Below are 17574 nucleotides of genomic sequence, written 5' to 3'. Positions count from 1 at the left end.
GACCAATCAGAATGTCCCTGTATGTTTATGGGCGCGCTCGCTGTTTTTCCCGGAGCATTGCATACGGGCAGGCACTCTTTCAACCTGGTTTATCACCCCCCGACCTCTGGGGTTGTAATAAATGTGATTTCACGCAATAAAATACTGCTCTCAAATCAATTAAAAATGCTCTTGATCAAAGATAGGATATTCATTCAATAAATAATATCAAGGGACATTAAAGAGAAGATATATGGACACATATTTCACGTGAAGCTAGCTTTATATATACAATGTTATGTTCTGTTTGGACGGATGTGACTACTTGTCGCGGTAGCCCCAAGTGGAGCTGATGTTGTGCTACAGGGTAGCGAACGCACTCTTAGCTGTTATTATGAACCACAGTCACCACTAATGTGTGTGTTTCTGCTGCAGTTTATTTTGCTTGACAGATGTCCCTCATGGTACTGTTTCCAAAAACTAACACTCCAGGCTGCACACACTTCTTCCTGCTCAGTATGGTCATATACCTCTGGTTAGCACCAAGCTGCTAACGTTAGCATTATTTACCTGATGGTAACTGCAGCAGCATATCAAGACACATAATATTTGTTACTAACCACTCAGAAACATCCTGCTGCAGCTGTAGAGTTTGGATTTCTTCAGGTGCCTCTCCTTCTGGGTCAGACTCTGGATCAAACTGCTATGACTGAACCACGGTGCTTCTATGAGCCATATCTACGCACTCTGTGTAAACACTGCAGCATGGTACTGGAGTCAAAGCCACACCCTCGTCCAAAGAAGTTGTGAAGGAGGCGTGGACAGGGCAGCTCATTATCATGTAGAGCTACACCCACAGAAACAGCTTGTTCTCAGGAGCGCTCAGGAGAGGGGATTTACAGAGTGGCTAAAGAGGAAAAAAAACTTTAAACTGACTGTACTGGAACCTTAGAGACCTATTTCAACTTGTTGAAAAGTTGCATAATGTGGGACCTTTAAAAGTCAAAAGCTGCAGAAACATACTGCAATGAGAAAACATGTTGCAAAAAGCCCAAACAACTACACTGATACCAAATGTGCCTGAAATAAAGAAAGATCCAAAGCAAATAAACAAAACTATAAAAACATCTGCAGGTCTCAAAGATCATCTTGAAACCAGTGAAAACAGACATAAAATGTAAACACATCTCATCACATTCACCCCTCCTCGTGGCCTTCCTTGGTTGCCTTCAGGCGCTTAAAGATGTTGGAATATGAAAAAGTATATTTTAGTTTAAATTTTAACAGTTAGCTTTTGTATTCACATGCCTTACAGTGTGTTGATCCATTGTCTGCATATAAAAATCGATTACTGCAGATTTATTGTCCCTTCCTCCTGCACCGTGCTTGAATAGAACAGGAAAGAAAGAAACCATCACCAACAGTAATGAAGCCATTGTGTATGAACTATCGGGGGTCTGCTGGAGGGGGATTTGATCCAGAGCATCTTTTAATGGTTCCTGTTCCACCCAGACTATTGTGTGTGTCCGGCTCTCTGCTCGATTTCAGCCCAACCTACTGACTGCTGAAGCAGATGATAAAGTAATGCAGCTGCAGAGGATCCGGTCCTTTCTTTGAATCAGGTCAAGGCCATTTATAACCAACCAGCAAACACCGGGCTGGTGCCTTTTCTCTGAGGGAGTCACTGATACTACACTGTACCACAGTGGACTATGGAGCTAGCATCATGCTAAATTGTGTTCTAATCACAACTTCAGCACAAGAATATCATCAGTCAGTCAACCTACTTTTATTTATAAAAACTATAAAATTACTACAGGACCCTGTTGGCCCACCTATGTCATTGTAAATTATCTGTTTACTTGAAGTATGATCTCATCAGAGTCAGCACAATGAGACACAGAGAGCACTGCTACAACTTTAGAGACTTCTAGACAGATGGTAAGAAGTTTTGGCCCCACACTCCAACACCTCTCTATTGTTTAAAATTATTGTCGAGAGTAGCAGTGGCAGCGATTATACTTCATGCCCTTGCTGTATACGCGTCCTTGTGCTCGTGTATGAAGTGAACCGCGCCAAAGTAAGCCTCTGTGAAGTGTGCCAAAGCCCAGGAAAGCCCCATTTCCACTAAGTGGTCCGGTCCAGTTCAGTGCAGTTTGGTACGGGTTGGATCAGTAAAGCCTGATCCCGTTTGTGTTTCCACAGCCAACCCTGTCCTGGTAGGTGGTGTAATCCGGGTACTGATAGCCGTGTCAGCTAATAGCATGACGGCATAGCAGTGCAAAAAGTGTGTCTCGCAACACCTTCTGGGTTTGGTTCAGTATGTCTGACTCCCTAACAGAAGGGTACCAAACAGTGGGACGGTACGGGTCGGTGCGGGATCTGTCCCGGCTTTGGTCAAAGGAAACGCCACAAAATGCGTGCCTTATCAAAAAAACTGAACTGAACCATTTGGTGGAAACGGGGCTGAAGAGTACCATGCCTGAGCAGGAAATGGAGCGGTTACACTGGCCTAACTGGACTTGAGGGTACAGTACTGATGACTGGTGCAATTGTACCCTTGGATCCTCGGGCAGGCTGGAACTCGTACCAGATCGATGTACTCTGAGTTACGACTTGTGACGTCACATCTGTGCCAAAACAATATGGCAGCCTCTATGAATGCGGTGGTTTCCCCTCCTCTGTTTCACTTAAAAAAAGAACTTGCAGGCTCCTTTGGTAATTGAAACGACCAAGCATAAATCTTAGAATTTCTGCCATGCTGGTTTGTTTACATCCCAGAATTCCTTGCGCTCAAACCGAAGTCGTAAATTGCCTTGAACGCTTTAAGATCGGAACTTGGAGATTTCAACACAGAAACATACGAGTTACGGGTTGCCTCAAACGCAGCAATAGGCCTTCGTGAAGTCCGAACAGTGAGCAGAGTGGTGAGAGCGGTGAAAGGAATGGCAGAAGACAAAAGTGACGTTGTGGCTAGCTTGTTAGCATTTTCTTCAGCGTGTGCGAGTAAAAATTTCATCCAGTCGCGCTCATGCGAGTGTATATGTTTTAATACTCCACCTATCACGGGCACGGTATAAGACCTTGTGGATTGAATTCTCCCTCTCTTTCACTGGCTCAGTCAGTCTCCTCCACCTGAACTCTCCCCTGTTCTGAAGAGAGTGCCGTCGCTTACATGCGCAGTGCGTATGCGCATCACACACCGAAGACAGACAGATCTTCACAATGACACGCGTTTCACTATTTTAGAGTCAGCCTTCTCACCATATGATTCACGCTGCTCTAGACTCTCCTGATTGAAGAGGATGCTGCGTTAGAGCAGAGCTACGTTAGTTTAACTCACGACATGTCAACACCAAAAAAGAAAGAGAGGAAACAGCTAAGGCTCTGATAAACTCTTCATCAACAAGTGCAGCACAGTTATCTGTCTCTGTCTCTGAGGTCTCCTGCAGCGTCTCTGGATCAAACCAACTAAGAGAGAGGGGTGGATGGTTTTTGAGTTTTCAATACAACGCCCAAGTACGGGACTTGATTTGACTTGGAAAATATATCAGATATCACAGAAACTTACTTAAAGTTGGGGGACAATCAGGAGAAATCACAAGCCAGGAGAACAGCCGGAGAAAGGGTTGAAAAAATGAGAGACTCCCTCCATATTCAGGAGTGTTGGCAGTCTGCCAGCACTCTCGATGGGTAAAAGTAACAAGTTTATGTATGACACAGATTGATAAATACGAAAACTAAAGATATTTTCCTCTATCATTTTAGGTTATTTTAGTACGTTTTGTAAACTCACTTAATAATGTTAGTCATTGTTTTATGTAAAGCCTCGTTTTTATTTTAATTTTATTTTTTCAATGAAAATGTTTTTGTTAACTATAATAACCTTGATATGTACACACATACACGTCTTTTGTTATTATTTGCTTTTATTTAAGAAGCATTTTTATTGTTTTCTTTTAAAGTTACATTAGAGAAATAACCTGTTTTGTCAGCCAGAGCTTGTTGCAGACAAACGTCATATTTACAGTCAAATATTCAGCAAAATCATAGCTAGAGTTACTACACACACTGAAAAAAATGTTTTGTTGAATTTACCCAATTTTATTAATTTAAGCAGTTGCACGCAATATCTTTATCTGGATCTAGATAATTTATTTAATCTTAATGTACATGTTATCTTTAAGTTATTTCAAATTAATAACATTTGTTGTTGTAACTCAAATACACATAGTAGGTTTTACTCAAATTTCTTAAGAGATCACAACTAAACCCATGTTAAATAATTTAAGTTGGTCCAACTACTTCTATTATTAGTTGTAGCAATACAGAATTTCAAGTTGATATGGTCCAAAAAAATACATTGGAAACCTTAACTTAAATATTGAGTTGGATTGATTAAAAAAATTACATCACTTCAACTGATTGACAGATTTTTTTTTACAGTGTTATCCTCTGGCTCTGCTCTCTGATGAATAGGGCCTATTGCACATTACTGCCACCTCCTGCTCTGGAGAGGTTTTGCAGATGGGATTTCTACCTAAACCAATTAGGTTGAGTTAACATAAAGTGATTTTGTTGTTTTAACAATTTTGCACATCATGCTGAAACAACATGATTTAATCATGTTTAACCACTGAACATGAAATAATCTAGTAGAAGCTACATGTTTTATTTATGCTGATTGAACAAACACCAATGTTCCTTTTTGAGTGCACAGATAAATAGATAAATGGTGCGACCAACTGAGAAAGTTGGTTGCACCAGTGCTGCCAGTGAAAAAGTTAGTGTAGAGTCCTGGTTGAGAAGTTTTTTGTTGCGGAGAATGTTATTGATGTTATGATCTAACTTAATTAAAGGATTGTAGTTGGTAAACGCTTTCAAATCATCATGTTTTTTTCTGAGATGATTTCTTTTCTGGGCTGTGAGGGCTGAGGTGAAGGCACAGCTGTAGTACTCACAGTTCGCCACTGATGTAACCATTGGGCATCTTGAAATTTCTGACTTCCAGGATCAGATGGAATAAACCAAATGCATCACAGGGGCATGATGGTGGACAAAGCTGATGATAAACAAGTATCAGAGGTGGTGAGAGAGGCAAGGAGAGACACAGTTTGATTCATTTTGCCTCATTTATCTTCATACTGTTTGTTTTTTACGAGTGAGTACAAAGAATGTAAATCAGAAGTGTTAGTTTGACTTCATGAGGACAGCCTGAGCTGAGTTTAGAGGCTTAGTCAAAGTTTAGGAGACAGAGAAAAGATGGAACACAGAGAAATATGTGTCTCTAATTGAAAACTCCCCGGCCTCATCCTCCTGTAAACAACCACAGCAACAACAAAACAAAACTTCTGACAAGCCACACGGATCTGAGGAGTGATTTGTGGCCAGCTGGAGGACAGCGGAGCCAACAATGAGACTGCAGGACGCTCTGAGGCCCAGAGGAGGGGCGGCGGGGGGGTACGGGGGTGGTGAGGGGGCCATAAAGCCTGGCAGAGCCACGCCATTGCCCCGTTTACAGTTGTAGTGAGATCAATGGGGGACGGGGTCATGAAGACTTCAGAGGACGCTGCATTGTTGTGGTGGAGTGTTTTACATGAGCCTCCCTTTCAGAGGAGACAGGCCTTTGTTGAGAGCATTTGTTTCTCATTTTCCGCGGGTCTGGGGGACTGCGGTTCAGCACCAAGAGATTTTGTTTAAATTTCCAAAGCATAATGACTCCCTTTATGACATGTGAAAACATACAGTACAAGTCCTTCAAACTCTGTGGTGAGAATACCCAATCGGGACTCATAGATTATGAAATTACAACATCATAAGACAATTTGTTTTTCTTAACTTCAATCCAAAGTCAGCAAAGTGATTTTTAATCAGAACGGGATTTTTCCTCCGATGTCACGCTCAGGATGAGACGCTCAAATCATGTTTTCCACTTAAATATGGAGGATCATTTCTCTGTTGTAATGATGCTTCTTGGCAATAAATCTTGTACCCCGGAAAGTTGTTTATTTCTCCTTTAATTGGTGAAACATTAGTACAAAACATGCATTCGTGGGTTGCACCCTTAAAAAAATTGCCATATCTTCTCTGCCAATGCCAAACAGCTTATTTAATGACATTTGAAATGAAATAAATCATTTTTCTAGACCCATCAGGTTTATTTGACCTCTAAGGTCTAATAAGACATATTTTACCAACAGCTGGTGGATTTCAGTTTTTTCAGTGTAGTGATTGTTCCTGTGTTTACAGCCGTACATCTGGTACAAAGAGTCGATAAGTGTCTCTGAGGACGGATGCTAACTGTAGCCAGGAAAGAATTCAGCGACTCCCAGCCAAGACTTCCTTCTCTGTATGCCACTTATACCATCTATGCCAACCCCTGAAGGAGCACCTGTTAATCTGTTTCAAGAAGTTCAAGAAGAAAGTGAGTTACACTGGGCTTTAACTTAAACAGTATGGGCCTGTATACAGTGTGTTCACAGTGCTTCACTTCTTCCATAGTGTTGTGTTACAGCCTGCCACAAGCTTGGCTCACCTCTCTTTGGGCAGTTTGCCTCACTTCCTCCTACCAGCTCCTCTCAGCTCCATCAGGTTGGATGGTGCACGGTCATTTTCAGATCTCTTCTCAGATGTTTGATCAAAGTCAGGTCTGGACTCTAGCTGGACCCCTCAAAGACCTTCACAGAGTCGTCCTGTAGCCCCGCCTTTGATATCTTGTCTGAGGTCTTAGGGTTGTTGTCCTGATGAAAGATGAACCGTGGCCCCAGTCTGAGGTCCAAAGTTCTCTGGATCAGGTGTTTATCCAGGGTGTCTCTGTACTTTGCTGCATTCATCTTTCCCTCAATCATGACTGGTCTCCCAGTTCCTGCTGCTGAAAAACATCCCCACAGCATGATGCTGACACCACCATGCTTCACTGTAGGGATGGTATGGTCCAGGTGATGAGCGGGGACTGGTTTCCTCCAAACATGACGCCAAAGAGTTCAATCTTTGTCTCATTGGAGCAGAGGATTTTCTTTCTCTTGGTCTGAGGCCCCGTTTACACAACAACGTTTCATCTGAAAACGTTAAAACACAGTGAAAAAACCTGGGTTTACGGAAACGCTGAGGGACTGAAAACGTTGTAGTAAGCATGCCAGGCCTGTAGTAGGCGCTATAACTGTCTCGTCCGGAAGCCACTCTGGAGAGATCTCCACCGAAGTAGAGTTTAGCCGATCATCTGGTGTACTGGGGAATAACAGTACAAAAGTGGAGCAACAGATGCACATTTTGTACGAAGACAGTCGGCAGATACAGCAGTGCATGCACAACAGGGTAGTTCACGATGATCATAACAACGGAACTGTTGCCCTGTTGTATGCACTCACGCAAAGCAGAGTATGACGTCATCGTTTCCACTGAAAATGCCAGCTTACTGTTAACACAGCAATGGTGTCGGCAGCGTTTCTGAACAATCCCACTCTGGGGGCCGTTCTCAAAAGTTTGCGTTTTAGGCCCGCCGAAACACTGTTTCCACGTTAACGCAAGGCTGAAGCGCAACAAAACCTTTGCATTTCACCCTAAAACCATTGTCGTGTAAACGGCCCCTGAGAGTCCTTCAGGGACCTCAAGGCAGACTCCAGGTAGAGTATATAAGCCTTTTACCAAGGAGTGGCTTCAGTCTGGCTGCTCAACCACCAAAGTACTAAAGAGGGCAAGAGTGCCCTCTTGGAGGCAAAAATGCAGATATCTTCAGTAGCAAGAAGTCCCTGTATGTGCGGTTTTTTTTTCTGTTCGCCCCTGCCCTTTAAAATGTCTGTTTCTGCCACTGATCAGTTGTAAATAGTTTTTTATTTTATTTTATTTTGAAGAAATCTCAATCTTTCATGTTTGGGGACCAGCCTGGGGATTGCTGACACCACTCTGGTTCAGCCTGAGACTTGTGCCGCCAGAAACTATTTATTTTATTGTTGCCTCCAATTTGAAAAGCATAATCTAAAATCAAATTTATAGTTAAAAAAATTTAACTTATTTGCTTTAAAATTAAATTTGACGTACCTGAAAAATTGACTCTCTTTATTCCTTGAATCAAAAAAACACAAAATACAATTTTATTTCAGTGGTGCACAACCATTACGTCATTTATGGCTTGAACTTTTGAGTTTAAGGATTATTTAATTGATTTTTCAAGAAGGTTGAATACAATTCCAGAGCAAATAAATTACAGCTAAATAAAAAGAAAATACAGCTAAATGTAGGATGACATATTTTTCAGATAAATACATATAAGTGCTATGATGGATATCACAAGGTGAGACCCCTACAAAGCTGTATTTATTTATGCACTTAGGTTGTGTTGTAACTTTTGCAAATCGTGACACCCACCGACCACTGTATGAAATCCCCAAAGTCCTTCAAATTTTACGGTGAGGAAGATCAATCAGAAGTAGCTGAACTTTTTACTCACACAGTCTCTCACAGAGTGGTGAACACATCCTCTTCCAAATGCCCCATGTAGACACAGTCATGTTATTAAACTGATTTAATAACCTGATGAGCCGAGAGGTGGTTCAAGGTTTGTTTTTTAGCATAACACAACTTTTGTCAGCTAGTCGTTTATTTTTACATCTAATTAAAAGTGAGAATGTTTTTTGGGGGGAGATTATCTTTAGTTCCAGTTTTTAAAAAGTTGTTTTTTATGATTCGTAAACCACCAAAATGAGCTTCTCTGTCTTATTTTTTGGAGCTTGGGTTGATAAAGAATGATGAGAGTCTGGCTTGTTTCAGCGTATGCTATGGTTCTGGTTTAAGCGTGTGTGCGTGTGTGTGTGTGGACACTGTGCTTTATGTGTGTGTTTAAATGCTTGTCAGCTCCAGCTTTTATGAAGGTGATGAATGGAGGGCCGCTTGGCTTTAATGGGTAGCTGGACCAGCTGTACCAACTCCTCTTCGCTCACATCCAAACAAGCGAGGAAGGGCACACAATTAGTCACATTGATCAAGTGAGCAGCAGAACAATGGGTTACATCCCGCTGGAACCACTTCTGTGCTTCAGTCGCCACCTTCAGTGACCACGGCGGCTTGACATGATGTATAGGAGACATCCAGGAAGGCGGGAGGAGGAATCATAACGTCACATATAAGTTCATTGTTGGAGAGAGGAGGGAGAGGAAGATTAAAGAGACTGGACTTTGTGTTTCTGTGTGTGTGTGGATGTGTGTGTCAGCGCTCTGGTTTTAGCAGCAGATGTGAGGCAGACTGTGTCAGGAGGACTGAGCCGGATTTAGTGTTTATACATGTAAAATGATGACATGTGTCCCTCGTCGGGCCTGTTTGTCGTACCATGCCAGCAGAAAGGGGGTAGATGCCACTTTGTCTCTGCCGTCATGCTGCTGACTGTTGTGGTCTCCCTTTAACGTGTTCAATTCCTCGCAGATGTGGCGTTCACTTTTAAGGCATATTCCCTATCATAGCCATTAAATCCATGTAATGGCGCCAAGATGTTCCCAGAGACAGGAAGCGTGTATAAAATATGAAGCCTGCTGTGCTGCTTGAGAGCATTCTTAAATCTGGCTTAAATCTGTATTCTGCAGAAAAGTTTGTGGAAAGAGAAGCAAGCAGAGCCAGATTAAAGACGGGGATTTTAATTAAATATGCACAACATACAGAATCTGTTTTTAACAAGCCTCTCTTGGGAGTAGATTGAGACAATTTTGCACACGCCATTTTTTTTTCAACACTCATAAAAAGACAAAAAAAAGGCACAGGTCTTAATCCACATCTTAATGAGCGACACCCAGGGAGTCATCTCTCCTGCTCGGCCTGCTGGCACCAATAACCCGTCAGGCCCCCCACGGTCACGACACGCCGTGTAATAACACATGAAAATTTCTCCAGGGGATTTTCTCCCACAGGCAATAATCAAGAGGGATGGCGCTTTAACAGTCGCTGGATCAGAGCGCTCAACTTTGTCATGAGTGAATCCTATTACGCTGCATCATAATGGGCTGTCTGTGACAAAAGAGGAAGACAATGAGTATCACAAGGCATCTCTCTGCGCTCTAGAACAAAGGCCGTTTCAGACGCCTCGCCGTCCGAACCGCTCTTTGTGTCAGCGTACGACTCCCAATTGTTTTCTCCTCAGCGAGTAAATGGCCTGACTTAATGCGGTGCTGCTGCGCAGGAGATGATAGTCCCAACAACTCTGCAAATTACATCTTTTTTTTTTCTGCTGGATCACAATGAGTCTAAATAAATAACAAAGCAGACTTTTACAGCCTCTTTTCATCTCTACACATGCAGGAAAAAAGGCTCCATGCGATAAATAATTCCATCAGAGGACTTCTTGACAAGATTGTGGATGCTACTTTAACCCAGTTTCCACCAAGTGGTTCAGAGCAGTTTGTCTTGGTACGGCACGCATTTTGTGGCATTTCCTTTGACCAAAACTGGGACAGGTTTCCACCTTACTGATTCGTACCGTACCAATTTTTTCGGTACCCTTAAGTTGGGGTGCAAGACATACAGATCCAACCCCAGAAGGTGGTGCTGCAGTCCATTAATTGGTTGAAAGAATCATCACTTCCTGTGTGACAGGGCTTAGAAAGAACTGCACATAACCCTGCCATGTCTGAATCTCAAGTCGACTTTGTGAAGATAACTTTCTGTTTGTTTGGAAATTGGCGTCACGAAACGGCACAAACCTGCTGTTGAAACAAAACTGAGGCTTTTTTCTCCTTCGTTGGATTTATTAGTTGAGTACATTATGTCGCGCTGCTAAGCTGTCACACTATGACGTAGCTGACACGGCTATCAGCATCCAGCTTAAAGCTTGGTTTATGCCTGACGTGTCATTGAGGTCTGTGTGGCTTCATGAAGACAAATTACATCATTTTAGCCTTGCCCCCTTGCATGGTTCTTTTCAGGTGCAAAATTTACAAGTTGCACACCTCTGAAAATTCCTAAAAAACTGTTCTAAAAAACTTCTTCTGCTCTGGTTTAGTACTTTGGTAGACATGCATTTAGGATGAACAGACGCCACGTAGTGTTAGAGTCAAACACCACACGTGTTCCCTCATGCTGATCCAGCACTAGAGCTGGAATGATCTGCTTTTTCCTGATTCGATTCCTTCATGATTTTTGTGGTGTCGATTCATTCATTCAAGAACAACATTTTTTTAGTTGTCTGATTTTGGTGATTTTTCGTTTATTTTCAAACATTATACCATGTGAGAAAGTCGATGATGAAGATGTCTGTGCTGCACTGCTATGTCATCACTGCTATGTTGTAACTGACGTGGCTATCGGCATCCAGCTTCGAGCTCGGTTTGGGATCATGCAGCCTCATGCAGACAGTTTACATTAATTTCAGCAACCTCACTTCCTTGTGCAATCCTTTTCAATCGCATGTACATGTTGCGCACCACTGAAAATTTCTAACCTCCATATGGAGACACAAACTGGAGCTCATCGGACAAAAAAAGGCATTCTTATGATTTATTGCACAGAGATCACTGTGAAAACCATGTTATGAACAATTCAAACATCAATCGTCGTGTCAAAGTATAAAAGCCACAGACGTTCTCTCGCGCTGATTCCACACTAGGCCTGGGATGATTCGCTTTTTCCCGATTTGGTTCTTTGATAATTCTTAGGGTGCTGATTCAATTTAAGATTGCAATTCTTTGATATTTCTGATTTTTAGTTTGTGTCTTTAACACCTAAACATGTGAAAAAGTTGAATAATGATGACCATGTCTAGAGACTATATCAGGAGCCCCCCCCCCCCAATAAATGTGCGTCACATGTGAGTCCATTTCTGGAATTTATTGAAGGGATCTGACATCACATTACTTAGATAACCAAAGAAAAATATTTCGCCCTCTCCTGGAAAAAAGCAGGAACTTTTTTCAAACCCAGCTTGTAAACAAAGACTTAAATGATGGATCAAAATAATAAAAATAAATAAAAGCTGAATCAATTTTTCTCCCACCCCTTATCTGGGCGCCTCATTTCTGTGTGTCAAGCATAACCCAGCCCTTAGACGGTGCCCACAAAGAAGGGCACGGTTGGCTGTGAAAAACACAAACAGGATCAGGCTTTACCGATCGGACCCGTACCAAGCTGTACTGATCCAAACCGGACCACTTGGTGGAAACAGGGCTTTTGGCTTCAAACAATGACAGTTCAGTTTATTCCAGGAAACCCCCACACACACTTCCAGATGCCTAGATAGCTGCAATTTAGGCAATAAACACTCCCCATCTCTGTGTCTGTGTTTGAGCCTCTTTGCATCAGAAAGGCCACAAACTGGGACAAAACGTGACATCTGAGAACAAACCAACATGTATTCATGTTATGCAAACCATGCGAGTTAAAATGTGCTTCAGTTCAGACATGCATGTTAAATATAAGGCTTCAAGTTTTCAGAAATTTCACCATTGTTCCAGGAAACAACTCCCAACAAAAAAAAAACAACAACAACAAAAAAGTCACATTTTTCAGAAAAGCAACACCACCTTTTCCCCTCGGCTGGTCCGAGCTGAATCTGCTGAATGGAACAATGTCGCTGGTGTTTGAGAATCATCTGTATCTTATCACTGAAAAAAAAAAATCCCTCTAAACAGAAAAACGTGGAGCGCCAGACTTCTCCTTCAAAGAGCCTCCAGAGTGGCTGTTGTCTTTGAGGAGGGGAGGAGGGGGGTCGCTTTCAGCGGCCTCAGCCGGGGGACTGGTTCTCATCATTCTGACAATAAAACTCAAGGAGTTGAAACAACGCAATGCTTCATGAAAAAAATAAAAAACGAGGGGGCGAAGAGAGTTCTGTGCTGGATTGTCCCCTCTCTGCTTAAATCTGAGCGCTAGGGAAAGAAGGAGGAGGAGGAGAGTGACTTTAGGAGAGCTTTTGGAAAAGCTTTGGGGGCTTTAATTCCTCCCCGGCACCCTGGGGGCTGAAGGATCGGGGGGACCAAAGGGCTTGAAATGGTTCACAGATGAATGAGTTATTGTGCTTTAAATTCCCAGAGGTTTGTTTTTGGAGTGTTGGGGGTTATTGCAGCATTTTGATGCCTCTTTTTTTCCAAGCTCAGATAAAATGCGACACGTAAAAAGTTCATTTCACACCTAGACGACTTCAGGCACTTGTTGCTTTTTGTGGCTGACATAAAGGAAAATCAAGTGAACAGTCGTGTGTTAGGAAACGGCGGGCAGTGCATGCTTTAATCAACAAGGCAGGATGATTATTAAGTCTAGTGTTTGTATATATTTACAGACAAACCTGTACACTTTGTACACTTCATGATAAATGCATTAAAAAAAGAGTCTTTAAAAAACGCGACCTGTGATGTTCCCTCACATGTCAGCGTTGGTGGAGACCTGCGATAACCTGGGGCCAGAGTCGATCTCGAAGCGGTAGTGGTAACCCTCCCACACCTCCCTGCAGGCGTCACGCATGTCATATATCCGCTTCTTTATGCCTTTGCGGTTGAGATAGAGTACAAAGAGGAAGATGAGGCCCACAAAGCCGAGGACAATCCCCAAGAAAACATACGAGGTCTGCAGAGCGAGGTCGGCGCCTGCGTTCCTCTGGTGGCACCCCAAAGTCAGCGTGCCCACAGAGAGCACCGACGTGTTCCTCATGCTGACAGGGAAAGCACACGCCAGCTCCTCCACGTCTCTGATGCGCTCCCGCGATTTGTTGAGCCACTGAGCGAAAGGTTCAATTCCACATTTGCACATGAAGGGGTTGTCACCCAGCAGGAGGACGGCTGCAGGGATGGAGTCCAGCTCTCGCAGCCCTTCCTCGGGCACCGTCTTCAGGGCGTTCAGCGACAGATCCAGCTCCTCCAGATGCTCCAGACCGGAAAAGGTCGAGTTGTGGATGGCGACGAGGGAGTTGTTGGAGAGCTGCAGGCGCTGCAGGCTGCTGAGGTAGGAGAAGATCCGAGAGGGGAGGAGGATGAGGCTGTTGTGAGACAGGTCCAGACCCTTCAGGTTCCCCAGGGAGCTCCAGCGCAGGGCGGTGGCTAAGTCCACAACTGAGGAGTGGTTGTAGAGGGCTCGGCTCAGGTTGAGCTCCCGCAGAGACTGGCTTTGGACGGTGAAGGCCTCAGGGTGGATGACTGCCAGCTGGTTGTTGCTCAAATCCAGGGAGCGGAGGTTGCGGAGAGCGGTGAAGGTGTGTGATTCCACCTCAGAAATCCTAGATCGGAGGACAGGATTCACAGATTTGAAACAGAAACAAGAGCAAAAAGCAGATGTGAAGCTACAGCACATAAATCCAAGACAGATTTCTCCGTGACTGAAATAAAAGTACACTGAAAGCCTTTAAAACCCCTTACTGGTTCTTTAAATCACAGGTTTTGTTGCACTGACTTTGGACTGAAAAAACAAAACACAATTCTCCTTTAATCCTGAAGGAATAACAGAACTTAATGTGTGTGTTTTTTTTATCATACTCGTGTTTAAACTGACAGGCTTCATCAGGAGTCTTACCTGTTGTTGCTCAGAGAGAGGTTTGTCACATTATCCAGCCCCCTAAAAGACTCTGGGCCGATCCGCCTGATCTGGTTCCCTGTAATGAACAGATTCCTGGTGTACCCTGGGATCCCTGTCGGGACACTCCGCAGGTCTCTGGAGACGCACTTCACGGTGTGAGCCGCCTCGGAGCACTCGCAGCGCGGAGGGCAGGACGCGTAAACGGAGCCGAGCAGCGCGCAAAAGACAACGTGCTTCGCCAAATCCAGCATGTTGGAGAGAAAACTGCGCGGCCAAAGAGAGAAGAAGAAGAAGAAACCAGAGGAGGAATGTGACACGATCAGCTCCTCCAGCACGTCATGATCGTCTCTCGTCCCGGCTGGGAATGCGCTTCAACTTTGCATCTCTGCAGAAAGTGTGGACGGGAGGCAGGGTCCGATTTCCATGAGAACAAAACCCGGGGTCGCGCTGATCAGAGGAGGTGTTTCATCCTTTGGCCGAGGCGAAGCGGGGCGTCGCTTGTGCTGCAACAATGAAGTTAAAAAGGACCATCGAGTAGCGCGATGATCTGTGGGGAGGGGCTTCGGGACCGGATCCACGAGATCTTCCTCCCAGCCTGGAGGAGACTCCTCTGGCACGAGTGATGAATGAGGAGGAGAAAGTGTTACAGCTCTCTCCGTCTCTCACTTCATCACAGCCAACATTACGCGCGCGCTGCATCCTATATGATCCTGTGACGTCAGTTCTGCCTGCCAATAACACACCTGAACCCAGCTGGAGGAGCAGAAACCTGGGGTCAGACTGAGGACTGGATGTCTGATACACGAGTCTTCAACTCACTTTGATGTTTTTTTCTTTTTATTACTTTCATAAATCAATCATGGTCCATAAATTTGTCTTTTCACACAAAAATGTTGGGAAAATATCTCTTTACCATCAAATGAAAAACTGATATATGCAAAATTTATGTCAATGAAGCAAAGTAAAATAGCTGTCAGCATAATTATTCACCCCCTTCAAGTCAGCACTGTGTCTGTGTGGTAAGGTCTCTGTGAGTCTTGCACATCTGCACACTTCAATTTGCTCCATTCTTCTTTGAAAATCTGCTCAGGCTCCATCAGGTTGTATGGGTATTAAGCACGAACAGTCCATTTTTGATTCTGTCTTCAGGTTCTGTAAGGGATGGGGTCTAGGCTTTGACTCCAAAACAATTTTAAACCATTCTTGTGCAGTGGTGTGCACAAGAAGGGGGCAAGGGGTGGGGGTGCCCCCCTCTCGTGGCCCAATTGTTGACAAACATACACTGATGTGCATTAAGAGCTAAACACACACTACAGTGCCCTCCTGGGAGCCAAAATGCATGCTTACTTGCTCACTTAGGAGACAAAACTCATGCTAAGGTGTCCTTTTAGTGCGCTAAAATGCCCAAGTGCTAACGCGCCCTTGAAGAACCTTTGTGCCCTCTTCAGTGGGGAGAACGCACTGTATGTGCTTTTTTTCTTTTCACCCTTGCACCACCAAAAAGTCTGCGCATGCCACTGTTCCTGAGTAGTTTTTGCAGTGAGCTTCATATCATAGTCTTCTCTCAAGCTGTAGCTGTAGTTCTCTTACAGACTGGATAAGGCCAGTTTACAGAACAGTGTTTCGTCTGAAAACGCTAAAACATGAGGAAAAAAATCTGCATTTACATGGAAATGCTCAGGGACTGAAAACGCTGTAGTCAGCATGCCAGGCCTGTAGATGGCGCTGTAACTGTCTTGTCCAGAAGCCGCTTTTGGTAGATCTCCACTGAAGTAGAGTTGGGCCGATCATCTGGTGTATTGGTGAATGCTAAGAGCAGAAGTGGAGCAACAGATGCTCATTTTGTTAAAGACAGTCAGCAGATTCAGCAGATTGAGTAGCACAAGAACAACATGGTAGACCACGATCATAACAATGGCACTGTTGGGCTGTTGGATGTGCCTAAAGGCTACATGGCAACAGTGTCGACGGTGTTTCAGAAAAAATCAACTCTGGAGGCTGTTTTCAAAAGTTTGCGTTTTATGTCGACTGAAACGCTGTTTCCATGAAATGGGGGCCCAAACACAACAAAACTTTTGCGTTTCACCCTAAAATCGTTGTCGGGTAGACAGCCCCTAAGACTGTCCCCAAACATTTTACTGTCTTTTTTTTTTTCTCTGGCTTTCAACACACAACACACAGGTTCAACTACACCTGAGTACACCTGATTCTATTTATTTTATTTATTTAATTATTTGGTGTTTTAATTTTGCTTTATGTTTTTTTTATATTTCACATGAAATGTTTCTCCTGTCTGATGTTAGCCATTCATTTTATTTTATTTTTATTTTATTGTAATTTCTCAATTTCTCTGTACAGCCCTTTGTCAACAGTGCGTGTTTTTTAAGTAATTAAGAAATAAAGTTGGATCGGATTGGATTTTGCAGCATTCATTCTTCCCTCTATCATTACAAGCCTTTCAGTTCCTGCAGCTGAGAAACATCCCCACAGCACCATGCTGCCACCACCATGCTTCACTGTGGGGATGGTGCACTTTTTGTGATGTGCAGTGTTTGGTGTCCACCAAACATTACGTCTTGTCTGATGGAAAGAAGGCTTAGTTTTGGTCTCTTTCGGTCCCTTTTGGTCTCTTTTCTTCCACTTGACTATGGTGTCTTCCACCTGCCTTGGCAAACTCAGGTCAATATCTTAAATGCATTTTCTTCAACAGTGGTTTTCACGTTGCCACTCTGCCATAAAGAGTCATTATACGCACAGTCTCTCTCATCTCAGCAGCTGAAGCTTGTAACTCCTTTAGGCATTTCATGTCTCCCATCAGTGTTTAGCAACGCTGACTGAGTCTTTATTTAAACTAATGAATTTTTACTTCCTAAGCTGTTTGGACTAAAGAATCAAAAAAGATTTAGATAGTTAGATTTAAAGGTTTTTTAACATTTCTATAATTCTCTTTAAAGGCTTTCAGACTGAGAAACAGCTGTGGTTGTTTCTGTGTTCCTGAGTGAGGTTAAATGTATGAAGGGAAATTAAAGTTTTCATGGGGAAACAGCCTGCTATGACCTCTGACCCACCCTGAGCTGTGACCAAAAAGTATGATGTAAAATTAGGTTTTTCCTCTTTTTA

The 17574-nt window shown here is 43.4% G+C and overlaps 1 protein-coding gene across 1 annotated transcript; it reads right to left on the bottom strand.

The window, feature by feature from the left end:
- Positions 1-9621: 9621 nt before the first annotated feature.
- Positions 9622-15120, bottom strand: tpbg1b (trophoblast glycoprotein 1b). Its single transcript, XM_074686118.1, has 2 exons — positions 14452-15120; positions 9622-14158 (listed from the first exon to the last, which is right to left on the bottom strand). Exons 1-2 carry the CDS (start codon positions 14703-14705, stop codon positions 13309-13311), a joined length of 1104 nt encoding a protein of 367 aa, XP_074542219.1. The 5' UTR covers positions 14706-15120; the 3' UTR covers positions 9622-13308.
- Between the last annotated feature and the right edge of the window lie 2454 nt (positions 15121-17574).

The sequence above is a fragment of the Halichoeres trimaculatus genome, unplaced genomic scaffold, assembly GCF_033239565.1.
Source record: "Halichoeres trimaculatus isolate MK-OKI-2021-1 unplaced genomic scaffold, fHalTri1.1 fHalTri1_scaffold_14, whole genome shotgun sequence".
In the NCBI taxonomy this organism is placed as follows: domain Eukaryota; kingdom Metazoa; phylum Chordata; class Actinopteri; order Labriformes; family Labridae; genus Halichoeres; species Halichoeres trimaculatus.
This window is presented reverse-complemented; position numbering and strand designations above follow the sequence as displayed.